This window comes from Aquarana catesbeiana, linkage group LG06 (assembly GCF_042186555.1).
Source record: "Aquarana catesbeiana isolate 2022-GZ linkage group LG06, ASM4218655v1, whole genome shotgun sequence".
Classification (NCBI taxonomy): Eukaryota; Metazoa; Chordata; class Amphibia; order Anura; family Ranidae; genus Aquarana; species Aquarana catesbeiana.
The window spans coordinates 76,661,153-76,678,052 of NC_133329.1; the positions used below are offsets into that span (position 1 = coordinate 76,661,153).

Consider the following 16,900-nt stretch of genomic DNA (forward strand, 5'->3'; position numbering starts at 1 on the left):
TTTTCTATTTCTGCAGGTATAAACAGGAGATAATGCGCTTACGTAAGCTTCTCGGCAGCGAAGGCCCACGAGCATTCAGCGCTGACCGCCCTCACTCCTATCAATCCAGAGGGGCGAGGAGAAGCACCCACGACATTTGACCGGCCTGCCGAAGTGACTACCTTCAGTACTGCACACCGGACAACAGAACCGTGGACTGAAAACACAGCCATGTGCCGACCTGGTTAACGCTCCACCATTTATGTTAAAACCGGGAGATCTGTGTTTGGGAAGATGGCCTTTCTTCATTAATGTTTCTGCAGGCAATATAGCAAACACCATAAGAAAAATCAACAGGTTTCAGATCTTCAGAAGAATTTATTGATAGTATAAAAATATCATTATTTAAGGCGGATATATTAGAGATAATATATAAAACAATAAAATGGATAAAACCGCTTGTACATTTTAAATATATAAATATATATATATATATATATATATATATATATATATATATATATATATATATATATAATTTTTTTTAAACAAACATTAAAAAAAAAAAAAACAATATATGATTCAAATAAATAATTATAGTTTTATGATCACATTGTGCCCCCTTTTGCCCCACGGCTTTGGCACTGATACCCGAGGTATACCAAATGTTTATCCGAATAGCTGTAATCACTCTAATTCCCTGTACACACGGTCGGACATTCCGACAACAAAATCCATCGAATTTTTTCTGACGGATGTTGGCTCAAACTTGTCTTGCATACACACGGTCGCACAAAGTTGTCGGAAAATCCGATCATTCTGAACACAGTGACGTAAAACGCGTACGTCGGGGACTATAAACGGGGCAGTAGCCAATAGCTTTCGTCTCTTAATTTATTCAGAGCATGCGTGGCACTTTGTGCGTCGGATTTGTGTACACACGATCGGAATTTCCGACAACGGATTTTGTTGTGGGAAAATTTTATATCCTGCTCTCAAACTTTGTGTGTCGGAAATTCCGACGGAAAAAGTCAGATGGAGCCCACACACGATCGTAATTTCCAACAACACAATCCGATCGCACTTTTTCCGTCGGAAAATCCGACCGTGTGTACGGGGCATTACACTGATGCTCGGATTATTACTGAACACTTTGAAAATACTTTTGGTTGTATTCTAAAGCCCAACTGAACTTTCAGTTTAAATCAGCTAAATACATATGAGGTGCATCAAACCAAAAGGTGTGCAAAGTCTTAGGGCACTTTCACACTGGGGCGAGGGGAGGGAGGCATCGGCGGTAAAACGCCGCTAGTTTTAGCGCTGCTTTACCGTAGTTTTAGCTGCTCTTTTCGGACAATAGCAGGGCACTTTTAACCCCCACTAGCGGCCGAAAAAGGGTTAAAAGCGCCCACAAAGCACCGCTGCCAAGGGTTTTGCAGGCGCTTGCCATTGATTTCAATGGCAGGGGCATTTTAGGAGCGGTATATTCACTGCCCCTGCAATGCCCCAAAGATGCTGCTTGCAGGACTTTTTTTCCCGTCCTGCAAGAGCACCGCCCCGGTGTGAAAACACTCGGGCTCTCACACTGGAGCTGCAGGGGAGGCATTTTTCAGGGGCTTTACAGGCACTTTTTTTTAGCCTTTTAGCACTTGAAAAATGCCTCATTGTGAAAGTAGTCTTAGGGCTCATTCACAGGGGCGCAGAGGCCTGTACAGGGTGCAAGAACCAGTTCAGTGTGGAGCTGCATGCAGGCGGTCTATGTTGAAAACCGCTAAAAATTTGAGGCAACTAGCACTTTCATGGTACGGTATAGACTTACACTGCTGAATACAGCTTTATAGAAAAAGTATATGCGAGCATAATTTGTTCCGGAAACATGCTTGTAATCCAAAACACTTGTGTATCAAAGCACATTTCCCCATAAAAAATAATGGAAACTCAGATGATTCGTTCCACAACCATTTATTCATAAGTCCTTCAGTTTATAGTCCATATAAGAAGATTATAGCAATGTGATAGGTTGTGTAACCATAAAATGTCCATCAACAAATGGAAGCCTCCACAAGGGGATTAGAAGCAAAATCCAGCAGGAGCTCCAGAGTATAAAAGAGAAGAGAGGCGCCTCTAAGTGTAGCAATATGGTTACATTTAATGAAGGTACAACATTTAGCAACTCACATGGTTGATGATTAAAAGAGACGCATCTAAGTATGCAGGGATCTGGGGTAAAGCTGTCCACATAGACCATCTCCCGCACCGCCGGCTCTCACCACTGTCAGTCTGCAATCGTGACTGGGAAGACTACCCTGCAGTAGAGCGATCTGAAAGCGAGGCTTGAAGCGCTCGTTGAGCACAGCGTGGAAGGGATGTCGTCAATGGTGGTGCGGAGGATAGTCTATGTGGACATCAACCATGTGAGTTGCTAAATGTTGTACCTTCATTAAGAGCCCTTTCACACCGAGCCGCCCATAGCATCGGCGGTAAAACGCCGCTATTTTTAGCGGCGTTTTACCGTCGGATTAGCGGCGCATTTCGTCCGCTAGCGGGGCGCTTTTACCCCCGCTAGCGGCCGAGAAAGGGTTAAAACCGGCCGCAATGCGCCACAATAGCGGCGTTTTGCCGGCGGTATCCCAGCGCTGCCCCATTGATTTCAATGGGGAGCAGCGGTGGAGGAGAGGTAAACACACTGCTCCAAAGAAGCTGCTGGCAGGACTTTTCCTGACGTCCTGCCAGCGCAGCGCTCCAGTGTGAAAGCCCTCGGGCTTTCACACTGGAGACAATGCTGCAGCTGTTTGAGGGCAGATTGCAGGCGCTATTTTTAAAGCTATAGCGCCTGCAAAACGCCCTTGGTGTGAAAGGGGTCTAAATGTAACCATATTGCTACACTTAGAGGCGCCTCTCTTCATCATTTATACTCACTTGTGACATGACGCTACTTGTATATGAAGACATTGCTTGTATATCAAGTCAAAATTTATGAAAACATTTTGCTTGTCTTCCAAAAAGCTCTCAAACTAAGTTACTCTCAAACCAAGGTCTTACTGTAAATACTTTTTATATAAAGCTGTTTTCAGCAGTGTAAATTTTTAGTGGTTTCCAATATATTTACAGGATGAAGGTGAAATATTTTTCATATTTCAGTAGTGCAAAAACACTCTTTGATATTTAGGGCGGTCTATGTTAGTTGATATAGACACAGCAGCTGACCAGACTCACCTGCTTATCCAAATCTGACAGGCATGCAAGGACGGGTGCCTGGCCTCATATGCATATTGTCTGCCTTTAGTGCCGTGCACCCATCCCGGTCAAACTCAGATGAGCAGGTCGGTCCATACAGCCGCTGTGTCTCCATTGATCAAGACAGGCAGACTGCATGCAACTCCACGCAGCTCTGGATGCATAAACAAATGGCTCTTGCATGCTGTCGGCCCTCTGTGCCCTCATGACTATGCCCCTACAGTTCATTTTCTTTAGAAAGCAGCCACAACTTGAGTGGAAAAGCCTCCCCCAAGCTGCAGAGAAGGACTCTTTCTCTCTGTGCGGAAGCAGCGGTCTCTCTGCAGGTGACTGACACCCCTCCTGCTGAGTCACAGCTACAGATCTAAAAATCAGCAAACCCCATGCTCAATGCTGATTGAAGAGTTTTAGCTATTTATATTCTGATTCAGCAGGGGGCATGGCAGAACTCTGCAGAGAGACCACTGCTTCCTCAGACAGCAAGGATTTGACTCTGTAGCATGTTGGCAGGGGACAGGCTTTTCTACTCAGGATGTGACTGCTTTTAAGAAAAAAAAAAAAAAAAAACTGTAAAACTTTGCACACATTTTTTAATGCACCTGAAATTTATTTAGCCATTTAAAGCAGAAAATTTAATCGGGATTTAAAATGTTGGTCCACTATAAAGTGATAGTTCGGCTACAGGTAGAATGTGGCTCTCTTTTATCAGCTGTGAGATTGTCCTACTCTGTTCCTACCCACCTTGAATATTTGGATGTCCCCTCCTGTTTGCATATTGTATATATTAAATCACATACAGTATCCAACAAGAAGAGAGGGACAATGATCAGGGTAGATCTGCAGACTCCAGTGAAGGGATTGTGGAATCCCTGAGAGATAATATACAATCGTTACATGCTTAGACGACTTTCTGGCATCCACCAAATGCTGACATCTCAGTTTTGTTTCACCTAGTTCTTTAACTTTATCCTTAGATATATGCAAGCGCAAGTCGCTCCAGAGCTTAGTAAATGAGGTGAAGCTTCACTTTGCAAATAATACCCAATCACATGCAAAAGAAAATAAAAAAACAGCATCTTTGCTTGCACATGATTGGATGATGGAAGTCAGCAGAGCTTCACCTCATTTACTAAGCTTCGGAGCAACTGCACTTGCAATGTGCATAGTCTATTTGCCTTTAGTAAATCAACCCCCATAGTAACTCACCCTTGAGGCCCCGTTCACATACAGCGCTTAGAAATTCCACTTTGAGAATCCAAATCACGACAGAATACACAACACTTGTTTGGGTGCAGAAATGTCATCAGCACACCAAGGATTCCTTAGAAGGGTCCAAAGCTTTATTCACATGATCACACGGTACGCATATGGCAACGTTTCGGAGCCACGCAGGGCCCCCTTTGTCAGACATGTGACGTTTGGGTGCCATTATTTTTTACTGGCACCCTAAACCCGATGTGATTCTACTGCAATTGTCGCACAACAGCTTCGCCCAGTAATCATGGCAAAACGTGCTGTTAAAATTCTTGGTTGGCCTGTCACCCAAAAAGGAGCAGGAGCTTCCTTTAGGCGACAAGTGCGCACAAGCCAGCCCATTGAAGTGAATGGGCTGCCCTTTTGCTCGACACACATTCCTGCAAGCAAATTGTGCATTAAAAATGACAAGCAGGAACACTCATTCCCGCTACGCAAAATCTGAACGGGGTCTCAGAAAGTTATCTATCTTCTTCAGGAGATGAATGTATACTGTAGCTATATGCTGAAAATTTAAAGCGGTAGTAAACCGCTGAAAAAAACCCTGCAAGACAATGGCATAATGTGCTAGTATGCATCACAAACTAGCACATTATGAAATACCTTAGAACGAAGGTCACTGCTGAGGGAGCTGACATGTTCCCCCCGGTGTTTCTTCTGGGTTCGTGGGCTCCGGCTCTGTGAGTGGCCGGAGCCGCAATGACGTCACTCCCGCGCATGTGGGAGCCCTTGGTTTCGGCAAGAAACGCTGAAGTTCCAGCACAACATGCCGGACCTTCAGAGCGCATGTGCCGCTGATGTCAGTGGCTGCATGCAGGGTGAAAATCTCTTCAACGGTGCATGTTTAGGAGATATTCATTTTGCCTAGAGGTAAGCCTTATTATAGGCTTACCTGTAGGTAAAAATCACCAAGAGGGGTATACAACTGCTTTAATGTAGTAGCAATCCATTTGCCCAGAAGAATAAACAAATAGTAGCATTGCAGCAATGATCTGAAGGCACTTTGTGGATTGTTACTATTGCAAAAAGATGTTCCTGTATAAGAAGGCACGGTGGTGCCCCCTCTCTCCAGCCACCCCTCTATTACCAATAGATAGATTCATGCATTGCATGAATCTATCTATGGCCGCCGCTGCCACCCCCTGTTCAGGCGCCCGGTCCCTTTTCGGGCGCAGGGTGCCTGAATTACAACGGCAGGGGGGGTTTTGAAGCACCTGATTAGAGCCATAGGCTTCATAAAAAGTGACCTGTGAGCGCCATGCTGGCCGCTTGCAGGTCACTCAGCTGTGTTAGAATAGTGAATAAATATTCGCTTTCCTAACACTAAACCGCCTCCCTGCCAATCAGGTGCCCGAGTTTGTTACCTGTCACCTGATTGGCTGAAACGACAGGCGCCGCTATTAGACGCCTATCAGGAGGAGAAGGCAGGAGATGCATGGAGGACCCCGGTGGGGGTCACATTGGGGGCATTCAAGGGCACACTGGCAGCATTTAATGGGCACACTGGCAGCATATGACGAGCACGCTGGCAGCATTTGATGGGCACAGTGGCAGCGTTTGGCACAGTGGCAGCATTTGATGGCACAGTGGCAGCATTTGATGGCACAGTGGCAGCAATTGATGGCACAGTGTCAGCGTTTGATGGCACAGTGTCAGCGTTTGATGGCACAGTGGCAGCATTTGATGGCACAGTGGCAGCATTTGATGGCACAGTGGCTGCAATTGATGGCACAGTGGCAGCGTTTGATGGCACAGTAGCTGCGTTTGAGGGCACTGTGGCTGCAATTGATGATTATTTTTCAAAAGGTTTTGCGCCCCCCCAAAACTTTTGACCATCAGCCGCCACTGAGCCACACCCAAATATGTATTACCTGTAATAGGGGGATATGAGCTTTTAAGTGATCTCGCTCCCCCATAATATAAAGTCCCGGGATTAATGAGCCAGTCTGGGGATTTAAAGAAGTGAAAGTGTGACCGCTGCAGATGTAGCTAAAGTGCTGCTATTTTGCAGCACGGGTCTAAAAAGTCCTTCAATGAGCATGCACATCATTAATCTACAGTATACATTTGCCTCCTGGAGGAAATAGGTGAGGTTTTAAAAATATAGTACTAAATGCCAATTAGTACTTGTATAGTATAGTACAGTACTATAGTACTAAGTATAGTACTAAATAGTATAATTATTATAATAGTATAATTAGTATAGTACTAAATGCCAAAAAATATAGTACTAAATGCCAATTTCTTCTGTGAATCACACTGACACACAGATTTAATTTGTTGGTAATAAATTCGATTAACAGGAAAGTGCAGAGTTCCCCTTATTGGTGTTTTTTAGTGTCCTTCGAAAGGTACAGCCACTCGTGGTCATCACCCCATTAAACAACATCGGTGGAGTTTCTGCAGTTAATTCTTTTAAAAGCAATTACAAAATATTATTGCACAATGTGTGCAATGATGTCACTTGAAGTAACCAATCATATTCTAGCTTTCAATATCTAAGAAGCCTAGAAAGTAAAAGTCAGCATCTGATTTTTTTCAAGGTCAGTTTGTGATGTCAGATGCACACAGAGATATGCACACATACAGTATACTCACATAAATAAAATATTAGTAAAACTGGTGCACACAGAATCTGGTGCAGCTCTGCATAGTAACCAATCAGCTTCCAGGTTTTATTGTCAAAGCTTAACTGAACAAGCTGAAGTTAGAAGCTGATTGGATACCATGCACAGCTGCTCCAGATTCCATGTGTACCAGTTTTAGTAAATCTCCCCCAATATGTCCACCACAGATAAAATACACCCATACTATCACCGCCCCCCCCAGCATGTCCATAATTATCCAAGTCATGTCATTTTTGTGGCCTTGACCTCAAAGGTGTTGTTAACTGGTAAAAATCATTTGGGCTTATCCACAGTCACACCTCAGTCCCATGCTGATTGGCTGTCATGGCTTGTCGGATAGTCCTAAGATCATAGGCCCATGCTCTGTCCTTGCCCTCTCCAATGATGGTGCTGGGTGCCCATGTCGGTAAGGGAAAGCGTCCTGTCACCACACGGGCATCATCAGGAAGCTCCTCCAGCATCTTATTCTCCAACAATGTGAGCTGTAAAAATAGACAGACATGTAAACTGATCTCTAGAAAATGACATTGGATGACAAGAAAAAAAAAAAGGCACTGAAGCCTTGAATCTACTGACAGGGCCAGAATACAAGTGAATAACAGAAAACACACATAGTCCTAAGGCATGAGACTGCATTCCTGACTGGATGTAATCCCTTTTTTTGGGGAAGGTTACATATAATCTGTCACCTTCACAGATATTCACCCCCACTGTGCTCTGTTCCCCTGTCAAATTCCTTGTATAAACCTATAAAAAAGAATTGAGAAACTCAAAAAAATAGGTGGACTTTGTGGGCACACATGAGAGGAGAACTTAGTAAAAAATATAATTTTATTACAACATAAATAAAAAAAAACATGAATAACATACAATCAACACCCCATATGGGCACAGGTTACCAGCACCTACCCAGTATTTGTCCTGAGGAAGCTAATATCTAGTGAAACGCGTCGACGAGCAAGTGTGGAGGTATCTTATATCATATATATCAAGTAGAAGAATTTGATCCAATAACACCTCCACACTAGCTCGTCGACGAGTTTCAATAGTTATTAGCTTCCTCAGGACAAATACTGGGTAGGTTCTGGTGAATCTGTGTCCAAGGATATGGGAGACTTCGCAAAAGTGGACAGACATTCAACGATCTATAATTTCGGGTGTAACAAAACGATGCAAATGCATGAAAGGTTGTTTGTAATGAACCCGGTAAATAAAGTGCAAGAAAGTCTATATATATATTTATACCTAGATCCAACCTTCATAACTGCATTATTGGTAACTGGTAACCTGTGCCCATATGGGGTGTTGATTGTATGTTTTTCATGTTTTTAATTATGTTGTAATAAAATTATATTTTTTACTAAGTTCTCCTCTCATGCGTGCCCACAAAGTCCACCTATTTTTTGAGTTTCTCAATCCTTTTTTATATACATTTTGGATGTTGGCTTGGTGAGGGTCCTCCCTTCTTATATCTTTACCTTGTATAGACCTAGGTTTTTGTGTATGGGCAAGCATGTGACCTCTTCCTCCCAACATGCAGTGCTCAAGACTGGGCAGCAAACCACCTGACCAGAATACGTTCATATGAGGATTGTTGTTTGGGGGATTGTAGAAGGTCATTAACTCTGTAAGCTTAAGGGGTTGTAAACCCTTGTGTTTTTTTGCATTAAGGTGAAAAAACTTCTGACAGTGACCGGCCCACCAGCCCCCCGTTTTACTCACCTGAGCCCGTTCGTTCCCTCAGCGGTTCTCGGCTCTTGATTGGATAGATTGATAGCAGAGCAGCCATTGGCTCCTGCTGCTGTCAATCAAATCCAATGACGCGGGCGCCAGGGGCCGAGTCCGGCATTCTGTGTCTATGCACGCAAATGCTGGACTCAGGAAGCACGCCCGCAAGGTAACCCCCAGGGAGAGCGCTTCTCCTAGGGGGTTACCGATGCGAGGAGGAGCCGCGCGCGCCGTTCAAAACGAAGATCGGGGACACTGTGCAAAACGAAGTGCACAGTGGAGGTAAGTATGATATGTTTGTTAGTTTGTTATTTAAAAAAAAAAAAAAAACGAGGGTTTACAATCACTTTACAACATGGAGCTTATCCACAGATCAAACCCAGGGCGATGAAGATAAGCATGTCCAAGGTGAATATCAGTGGGTGGTTTGACCTGTAACTTTGCTCATTAAAACCTTTCACTGAAAAAATAAAAACACTGAAAATAAGACTCTGTGGGGTTGATTTACTAAAACTGGAGAATGCACAATCTGGTGCAGCTGTGCAGGGCTAGTGCAAGGTTTTTTGACACCCCAGGCAAAACCTCATTTTGCCGCCCACCCCTTGGCTCCGCCCCTGAATCCACCCTCTTTGCCCGCGCATCAGTGTGACAGAAGCCAGCGCTAGGGGAAGCATGTGGCTGCAGTAGAGAGCACTGATCATAGAGGCACGCAGGGGATGTTTGCTTCCGTTCCATCAGGACATGTCCTCCAGTGCTGCGCCTCTATAATGACACTACAGAGCGGCTGCCTCTGTAACACGCAGCAGGGGCATCCCCTATGTCCCCCTATGTCCCCCTAGATATGCATGCTTTATCCCAGCAGCGCCCACTAGAGGTTATAACATTTTTTACAGAGGTATTTAAAATACAGCACCAAAAACGTACATAGTGTGGAGACGGAGAGTAGGGAAACCAGCAGCCGGGGACCCTAGGCAACAGTGCGCCATAGGCGGCCGCCTAGTTTGCCTAGTGGTAGCACCGGCCCTGCAGCTGTGCATTGTAGCCAATCAGCTTCTAACTTCAGCTGATTCAGTTAAGCTTTGACAAAAAAAAACTGGAAACTCATTGGTTTCAATGCACAGATGCACCAGATTTTGCACTCTCAGTTTTAGTAAATCAACCCCTGTATAGTTACCTGTCTTGGGCCCCTAAAATCTTTGCCCTTTGCTATTAAATGACAGTAGCCAAATTTAGCTTTAACCAATAATGTTGTACATGGATACTGTATAGCTAGCTTAGGGTCCCCATCAGAGTTCCCCCTTACATTAGGGTCCCCATCAGAGTTCCCCCTTACATTAGGGTCCCCATCAGAGTCCCCCCCTTACATTAGGGTTCCCATTAGAGTCTCCCTTACATCAGGGTCCCCATCAGAGTTCCCCCTTACATTAGGGTCCCCATCAGAGTCCCCCCTTACATTAGAGTTCCCATTAAAGTCTCTCTTACATCAGGGTCCTCATCAGAGTTCCCCCTTACATCAGGGTCCCCATCAGAGTTCCCCCTTACATTAGGGTCCCCATCAGTGTCCCCCCTTACATTAGGGTTCCCATCAGAGTCCCCCCTTACAACAGTCTCTATCAGACTAACCCCTTAGATTAGGTTTCCCATCAGAGTCTCCCCTTACATCAGTGTCTCCATTATACTGGCCACTCCAACATTAGAGGAAAAGAGGTTTAACCTTAAACTACGTAGAGGGTTCTTCACTGTAAGAGCGGCAAGGATGTGGAATTCCCTTCCACAGACGGTGGTCTCAGCGGGGGGCATCGATAGTTTCAAGAAACTATTAGATAAGCACCTGAATGACCACAACATACAGGGATATACAATGTAATACTGACATATAATCACACACATAGGTTGGACTTGATGGACTTGTGTCTTTTTTTTCAACCTCACCTACTATGTAACTATGTAACTCCCCTCTTATCTTAAGCCTCATACACACGATCAGATTTTCAGATGACCGAACGTCCGTTTTTTGTGGCATGCTAGTCTCATGTTGAAAGTGAAGAGGTTACTCACAATACGAAAATTTTCGGACGACAGAATACAACTTCAGAAGGGACGCAATGTGTTGAATAGTTTTGTATGTATTCTCTCGTTTCTGAGCATGTGCAGTCTTGCTCTTACGATTTTTTTCGGACGGAAACCGTACTATTGAAACGAAAATCAGATGTTGAGTTCACATCCGACAAAAAAAATTATAGTCCGTACATCCAGCTTTTGTCTGATGAAAAAAAGCGAAAATCGGCTGTCGAAAGCACCGTACTAACAACCCAAAAATCGGCAGACAGCTTGTGGTTGAATTTTTCCACCTGATTTTCGTATTGTGTGTACGGGCCTTTAGTGTGCCCTCCAGACTTTCACTGGAGACTGTGTGGAACGGGGGCGGGGGGGGGGGGGGAGAGACCAACTGATCTGAATCCTCTGACCCTAGCTGTGGGCCAGGTAAAATCTGGTAGCGGGTTGGATGTGAGCTGCGGTAGTGTGGAAACCCATGTATTAAAGTACTGAAGCTGGTGATTCTATAGCAAAGTGCCATTACATACCTGAGAAACTGTGAACCAGGGGTGCACGCAAAATGCAAAAATAAACTTTACATCATCTGGAACACCACCCATACACTCACATTCATCCCACTACAAAATATGGATAACTAGGGAGACTACTCTAAGGTGCAGAGGATATAAATACTAAGGTACGACACACAGAAGGCACTCACCACACTTGGGGCCAGAAATATGGAGATGTTTTTGCATTCCTGTAGTCTCACCTGTGTGTGAATAAGATTCATAAAATTATAAATGGGATATGCACAAATCACCAAACGAAACTATATACTATACATGTCTATACCTCTTCTTGGATGTCTCTCTGCTGTTCTGGGTCACATTTCCTGTTTTCTAAAAACAGCTTTTATACTTGTTGCCACAGAAAAGTCTCTGCTCCTAACTCCCCGACCTTTCCCCCCCCCTCCCGCCTGTGATAGACAAACAATTCATCAGTGAGCGAAACCATCAAATGTGTGGTCTGTCCAGCTGAATGACACATTCTGTACTGCATAGTGTGCAAGCAGATGAGCTTTAAGAGAGCTCTGCCTATTCAGGTAGGGACCCCCCACCCACCCACTGATACTCACCTTCACCGTGCTCCCCCTCCGCAGCTCTGTTTGTCTTCTGGAACTTACACAGAGTTAATGATCTCTTTCCCTCCATCATGTGACTGTGTGTGGGCCTGGCAGTGCCCAAGGAAAATATGCCAAATTGCGCCCCCCCAAAAAGAGCACAGTCCACACCTCCTCCTCTCCTCGCCATTTCCAGCGCTGGGCTAACAGAAGTAGTGATGCCACCGTCCCCACTCCTGTCAGGGTTAAAATAGAAGAAACTTACGGCGTCCCCATCCCTACAATACATGCTGAACCCAGGGCAGCTACCTCTTCTGCCCACCCCTTATCCCGACCCTGGGGCCTGGCAATTGGCTTCTGAAGCATTACATCCTGGGAGGAAGAGGAGAAGGTCACATGATCTTACTTTAAAGCACCGTGTATTTCTGAGGGCTTCGGCAGGGGGTGGTAAGGTTAATGGGTGCTCTATCAAGAGAACATGTCACTTTGCCCAATCTCTTTAAAGCGGAGTTCCACCCAAAAGTGGAACTTCCGCTTTAAGCACTCCTCGCCCCCTGACATGCCACATTTGGCATGTCATTTTTTTTTGGTGGGGGGGGGGGAGTGTGTACCCTCTTTTTAGTGGGACTTCCTGTCCCACTTCCTCCTTCCAGTTCGCGACCGCTTAGGCGACTCCTCCTCTCGCCCAAGGCGGCCCCTCCCTGCCAGCGATCTTCTGGGACACAACACAGGTCCCAGAAGATCGGCTGGCCAATAGCAGAGCGCAGCGCGACTCGCGCATGCGCAGTGCGCGCCCGGCCGCGAAGCCCTAAGCTGTCATGGCCGGGTGGCCACAGTATCAATGGAGGCGCCGAGGAGAGGAGGGGGAGAGGAGCAAGGCTCCGGGCAGCCGCTTCGCTGGACCATGGGACAGGTAAGTGTCAGTTTATTAAAAGTCAGCAGCTATGCTTTTTGTAAACTAAAAAACGTGTGGAAATCCGCTTTAATGCAGTGTGTTGTGGTGCGTTGCCACATGCATATTAATGTGCAGTATGCCATACATTAATGTGCATTGCTATAGAGTGTCATTAAACCCAGACTATGATAAACTCTCATTACATGCTATATATTAGTGTGTGCATATTCAAAAAGCCACTAAAGCATTTGTTTTGTGTAGAGTGAAATATACCTGGTTGATCCTGCCTTCAGCTGTCCCTCCCATCTTCTCTGTATCCCCATTGAAGGCTTAGATTGTCTAGACCAGCTGGTGTCCTCTACAGAGAATGCTCATATTTCAGTTCCCTACCAAGCTCCTCATTTCCTCCTTTTTCTTATCTGTGCAGCCTATGTGACTATAGAGTCACACATGTGGGTATATACACAGTGGTAAATGACACTCCACTCCCTCCTTTCTTCATGTCCTCCTGTTGCTTAACACTATGGGGGCAGGATATAGTATGCTGTTTGACTACACTCACTAAAAAGCTTTGTTTTAATATAAATCAGTATTAAATATATCTAATGTAATTACTAATACTTGGAAAGTAAAAACAAAAGAGCCTTGAGTGCAGATGCCGTCTGAAAAAAAAAAAAAAAAAGCTCGTGTCGGCCATCTCTGACTCCGCCTATACCATATTAATGCACAAAAAAATACACATTTGATGTTCAATAAATATTTAGGCCAGGTTCACATCCGCGGTTCACAGCCTGAGGTCCGGTGCGTCCCTGTTCACCAGTTCAGGTGAGAATCAGGTCCAAACTTTTGCCTGAATTTAGCCATGAACCGGACCCAAAGACGCACAGGACCCTTTTGGAATGCGGACCCTGAACATGTGTGAACCGGCTCCATTGCGAGCCAGGCACACTCGCATGTCATGCGAATTGGATGCAGAGAAACCCGCATCCAATTCACACATATGTGAACCCAGCCTCATAGGGATCTGTAAAAGTTATTTGATATTTATAATCTAATTTAAATTGTTCTTCTAAAACTGTTTTTTTTTTTTTTTAGCCATGTGACCGGAACAGCACCAATCAGGGCTGGCCAGACACAGAATACACTGGCATGATATATATATATATGATTTATGTGAATGAATTATGGCATCTAACACTTCTCTGTTTAGTATCTTTATGCAGCTCCTACTGTACATTTTAAATGGGCTGCCAGCCAAACTAAAACCAGGTAAGTCTCATGTTTTTAAATTACACAATGCAACAATGCATAGATGATTCCCATTACAACTATAAAATATACCAAAAGTCAAAACTTTTTGGATATACAGTAAAACCTTGGTTTGAGAGCGTTTTGCAAGACAAGCAAAGTTTTTTAATAAAGTTTGACTTGATATACAAGCGATGTCTTGATATACAAGTAGCATCACATCACAACTTAGTATAAGAAAGAAGAGAGGCGCCTCCAAGTGTAGCAAAATGGTTACATTTAATAAAGGTACAACATTTAGCAACATATTGCTACACTTAGAGGCGCCTCTCTTCTCTTTTATACTTTGTAGATCCTGCTGGATTTTGCTTCTAATCCTCTTGTGGAGGCTTCCATTTGTGGATGGACATTTTATGGTTACACAACCTATCACATTGCTATAATCTTTTTATATGGACTATAAACTGAAGGACTTATGAATAAATGGTTGTGGAACGAATCATTTGAGTTTCCATTATTTCTTATGGGAAAATTTGCTTTGATATACAAGTGCTTTGGATTACAAGCATGTTTCTGGAATTACCATATTTATCGGCGTATAACACGCTCCGGCGTATAACACGCACCCCAAGTTTAGGAGGGAATTTTAAGGAAAAAAACTTACATTTAAATGCCCATCAATGCAGCCTTATCAGTGTCCATCTGCAGCCTTGTCCATCATTGCAGCCTTGCCCAGTGTCTTTGCAGCCTTGTGTCATTGCAGCCTTGCCCAGGCAGGCTGATTATTTAAAATTGGCGTCGATCTCCGCTGATTGCGAGAGGAGAGGAGCGAGCACCGCCGACTTAAACAAAGATGAGTGTACTCGGCTAGGCTCGGCTCCTCTCGCAGTCCCGCCCCTATGATGGACATAACACAGGTCCAATGGCGGGACTGGACGTGACTGCGAGCGGAGCCGAGCCTAGCAGAGTACACTCGGCTATGTGTATATCGGCGGCGCTCGCTCCTCTCCCCTCAGCGGAGCGAAGATAGGCGGGGATCGGTGTATAACACGCACCCACGATTTTCCCCTGATTTTAAGGGGAAAAAAGTGCGTGTTATACGCTGATAATTACGGTAATTATACTCGCAATCCAAGGTTTTACTGTAGTAGGGGAGGGTTCAATTCCTGGTTCGATTTTTCTTTTTTTTTTTAATCAATGTCTCATAGGGGAGATTTTCCTTCACTTTCTGTACTGTAGACACAACAGAAAGTGAAAGAAAATCTCTCTAAAGTTATAGAAAATCACTTTTCAGCAGAAAAAGTGTCCCCATTGAAAGATTCATCTTCTTTTTCCTGTTCTGGTGACAACTGCAGATTATGGATTCCTCTCACTTGCAGTCCCAATGAAAATGTTCACCAGGAGAAATAGAGGGTGGAACTACCTAGTTGGGGGGGGGTCACAGACCACAATAATTACCTGTCTGAGGTCCTAATCCTTCTACACTCTAACCAAAACTAGAAGAGTAAATGAACATCAAACTTTCATGAATTGAAGAAAGAACAGGCAAAGTTTAGCAGCATATGGGACCCGGGCAGAAGTGAAGGGACAGTGTGGCTTTAAGTCTGAAGTCGTTTACCTTCCATAAATCCTCTCGCAGGTAAGACACCCGGCAGTGATAATCTGACTTCCAGGCGTAGAAATATGACAGACGCACTAGCCAGGGGTTCAGCTCGTACCCCACCGCTGGACTGAAGCCTCGCCTGGCCGCCTCCAGCACCTGCAAAACAATTATACCAAACATGGCTTACAGAATGCGGGAATAGTGGTGCAGTAATGTGATGTGAAGTTATAAATAGAGGTTGCAGGTTCAGATCCCAACCCTGACACCCATACTGCTCTAGAGCAAATACAAATCTTAATCTTCCACCTGCAAAAAACTCTTAGTGCCCCCCTTTCTGTCTGAATGGTAAGCAGTTGTGATCAGGCTAATTTTTTACGACCTGTATTATCAAAGTCTACATATTATCCACAGGCTCTAACTTTGCTGCACTGAGCCTGTGCAAGAAGCAGAGTTGTGGGAGGGATCCAGCAGGCTCCACCCCTCTACAGGCTGCCTGTAGTAAACTGCAGGAGGGGGCGGAGACAAGACCAGTCCCCCTACACAAGAAGTGAGAAGAGCAGTGACTGGTCTTTATTACAGGAAGTCTTACACTTAATTACTGCAAAGATCTGGAAGAAATACACAGAGCACACCGAGATCCAAAGAGGATTGCACATGATGAATGGATTTAAATAATATTTGGCCTGGATGTCAGCTTTAAGTTGATTGTACAATCAAGCTGCAAGGTGTGTGGTAAGCTAAACTCAATGGTGAGCCGTCTACCAGCAATTTTAGACATAGAAGAGTGACGGCAGAAAAAAATACCAACTGGTCCATCAAGTCTGCCCCAATTTTTTTTTTTTTTCTTGTAAATCTTCCTTTTTTTTTTTTTATTGTTCTTTTTTTTTTTTTTTATTAAAATAACAAACACGTTTAACTTACCTGGTCTGTGTAATGGTTTTGCACAGAGCAGCCCCGATCCTCCTCTTCTCAGGTCCCCAACTGGCGCTCCAGGCTCTCTCCCCCCCCCCCCTGCAAGCTGCTTGCGATAGGGACACTCGTGCCTACTTGTTCCCGATCCCTGCTCTGTGTGTCCATAAAGCCCACACATTAAACAACTTTCTGGTACAATTTTCCTTAAGATTTACCAAAACCATATAATATGAGGTCAAACCTAAACACTTTGAAAT

General features: G+C 44.5%; 2 protein-coding genes across 5 annotated transcripts in view; one reads left to right on the forward strand and one right to left on the reverse strand.

The window, feature by feature from the left end:
• CCDC78 (coiled-coil domain containing 78) overlaps positions 1-553 on the forward strand; it is a 22,538-nt gene extending 21,985 nt beyond the window's left edge. The window contains exon 15 of the mRNA XM_073636269.1: positions 17-553. Coding sequence (XP_073492370.1) covers positions 17-140 — 124 coding nt within the window. The 3' untranslated portion in view covers positions 141-553. The remainder of the gene's footprint in view (positions 1-16) is intronic.
• The window catches only part of ANTKMT (adenine nucleotide translocase lysine methyltransferase), a 28,804-nt gene continuing 12,418 nt past the window's right edge, over positions 515-16,900 (reverse strand). For all 4 annotated transcript variants that reach the window (XM_073636273.1, XM_073636270.1, XM_073636272.1 and 1 more), the window contains 3 exons: positions 15,747-15,887; positions 11,584-11,634; positions 515-7,579 (listed from right to left, as the gene is read on the reverse strand). In XM_073636273.1, the coding sequence (XP_073492374.1) occupies positions 7,391-7,579; positions 11,584-11,634; positions 15,747-15,887 (381 nt within the window). In that variant the 3' untranslated portion in view covers positions 515-7,390. The remainder of the gene's footprint in view (positions 7,580-11,583; positions 11,635-15,746; positions 15,888-16,900) is intronic.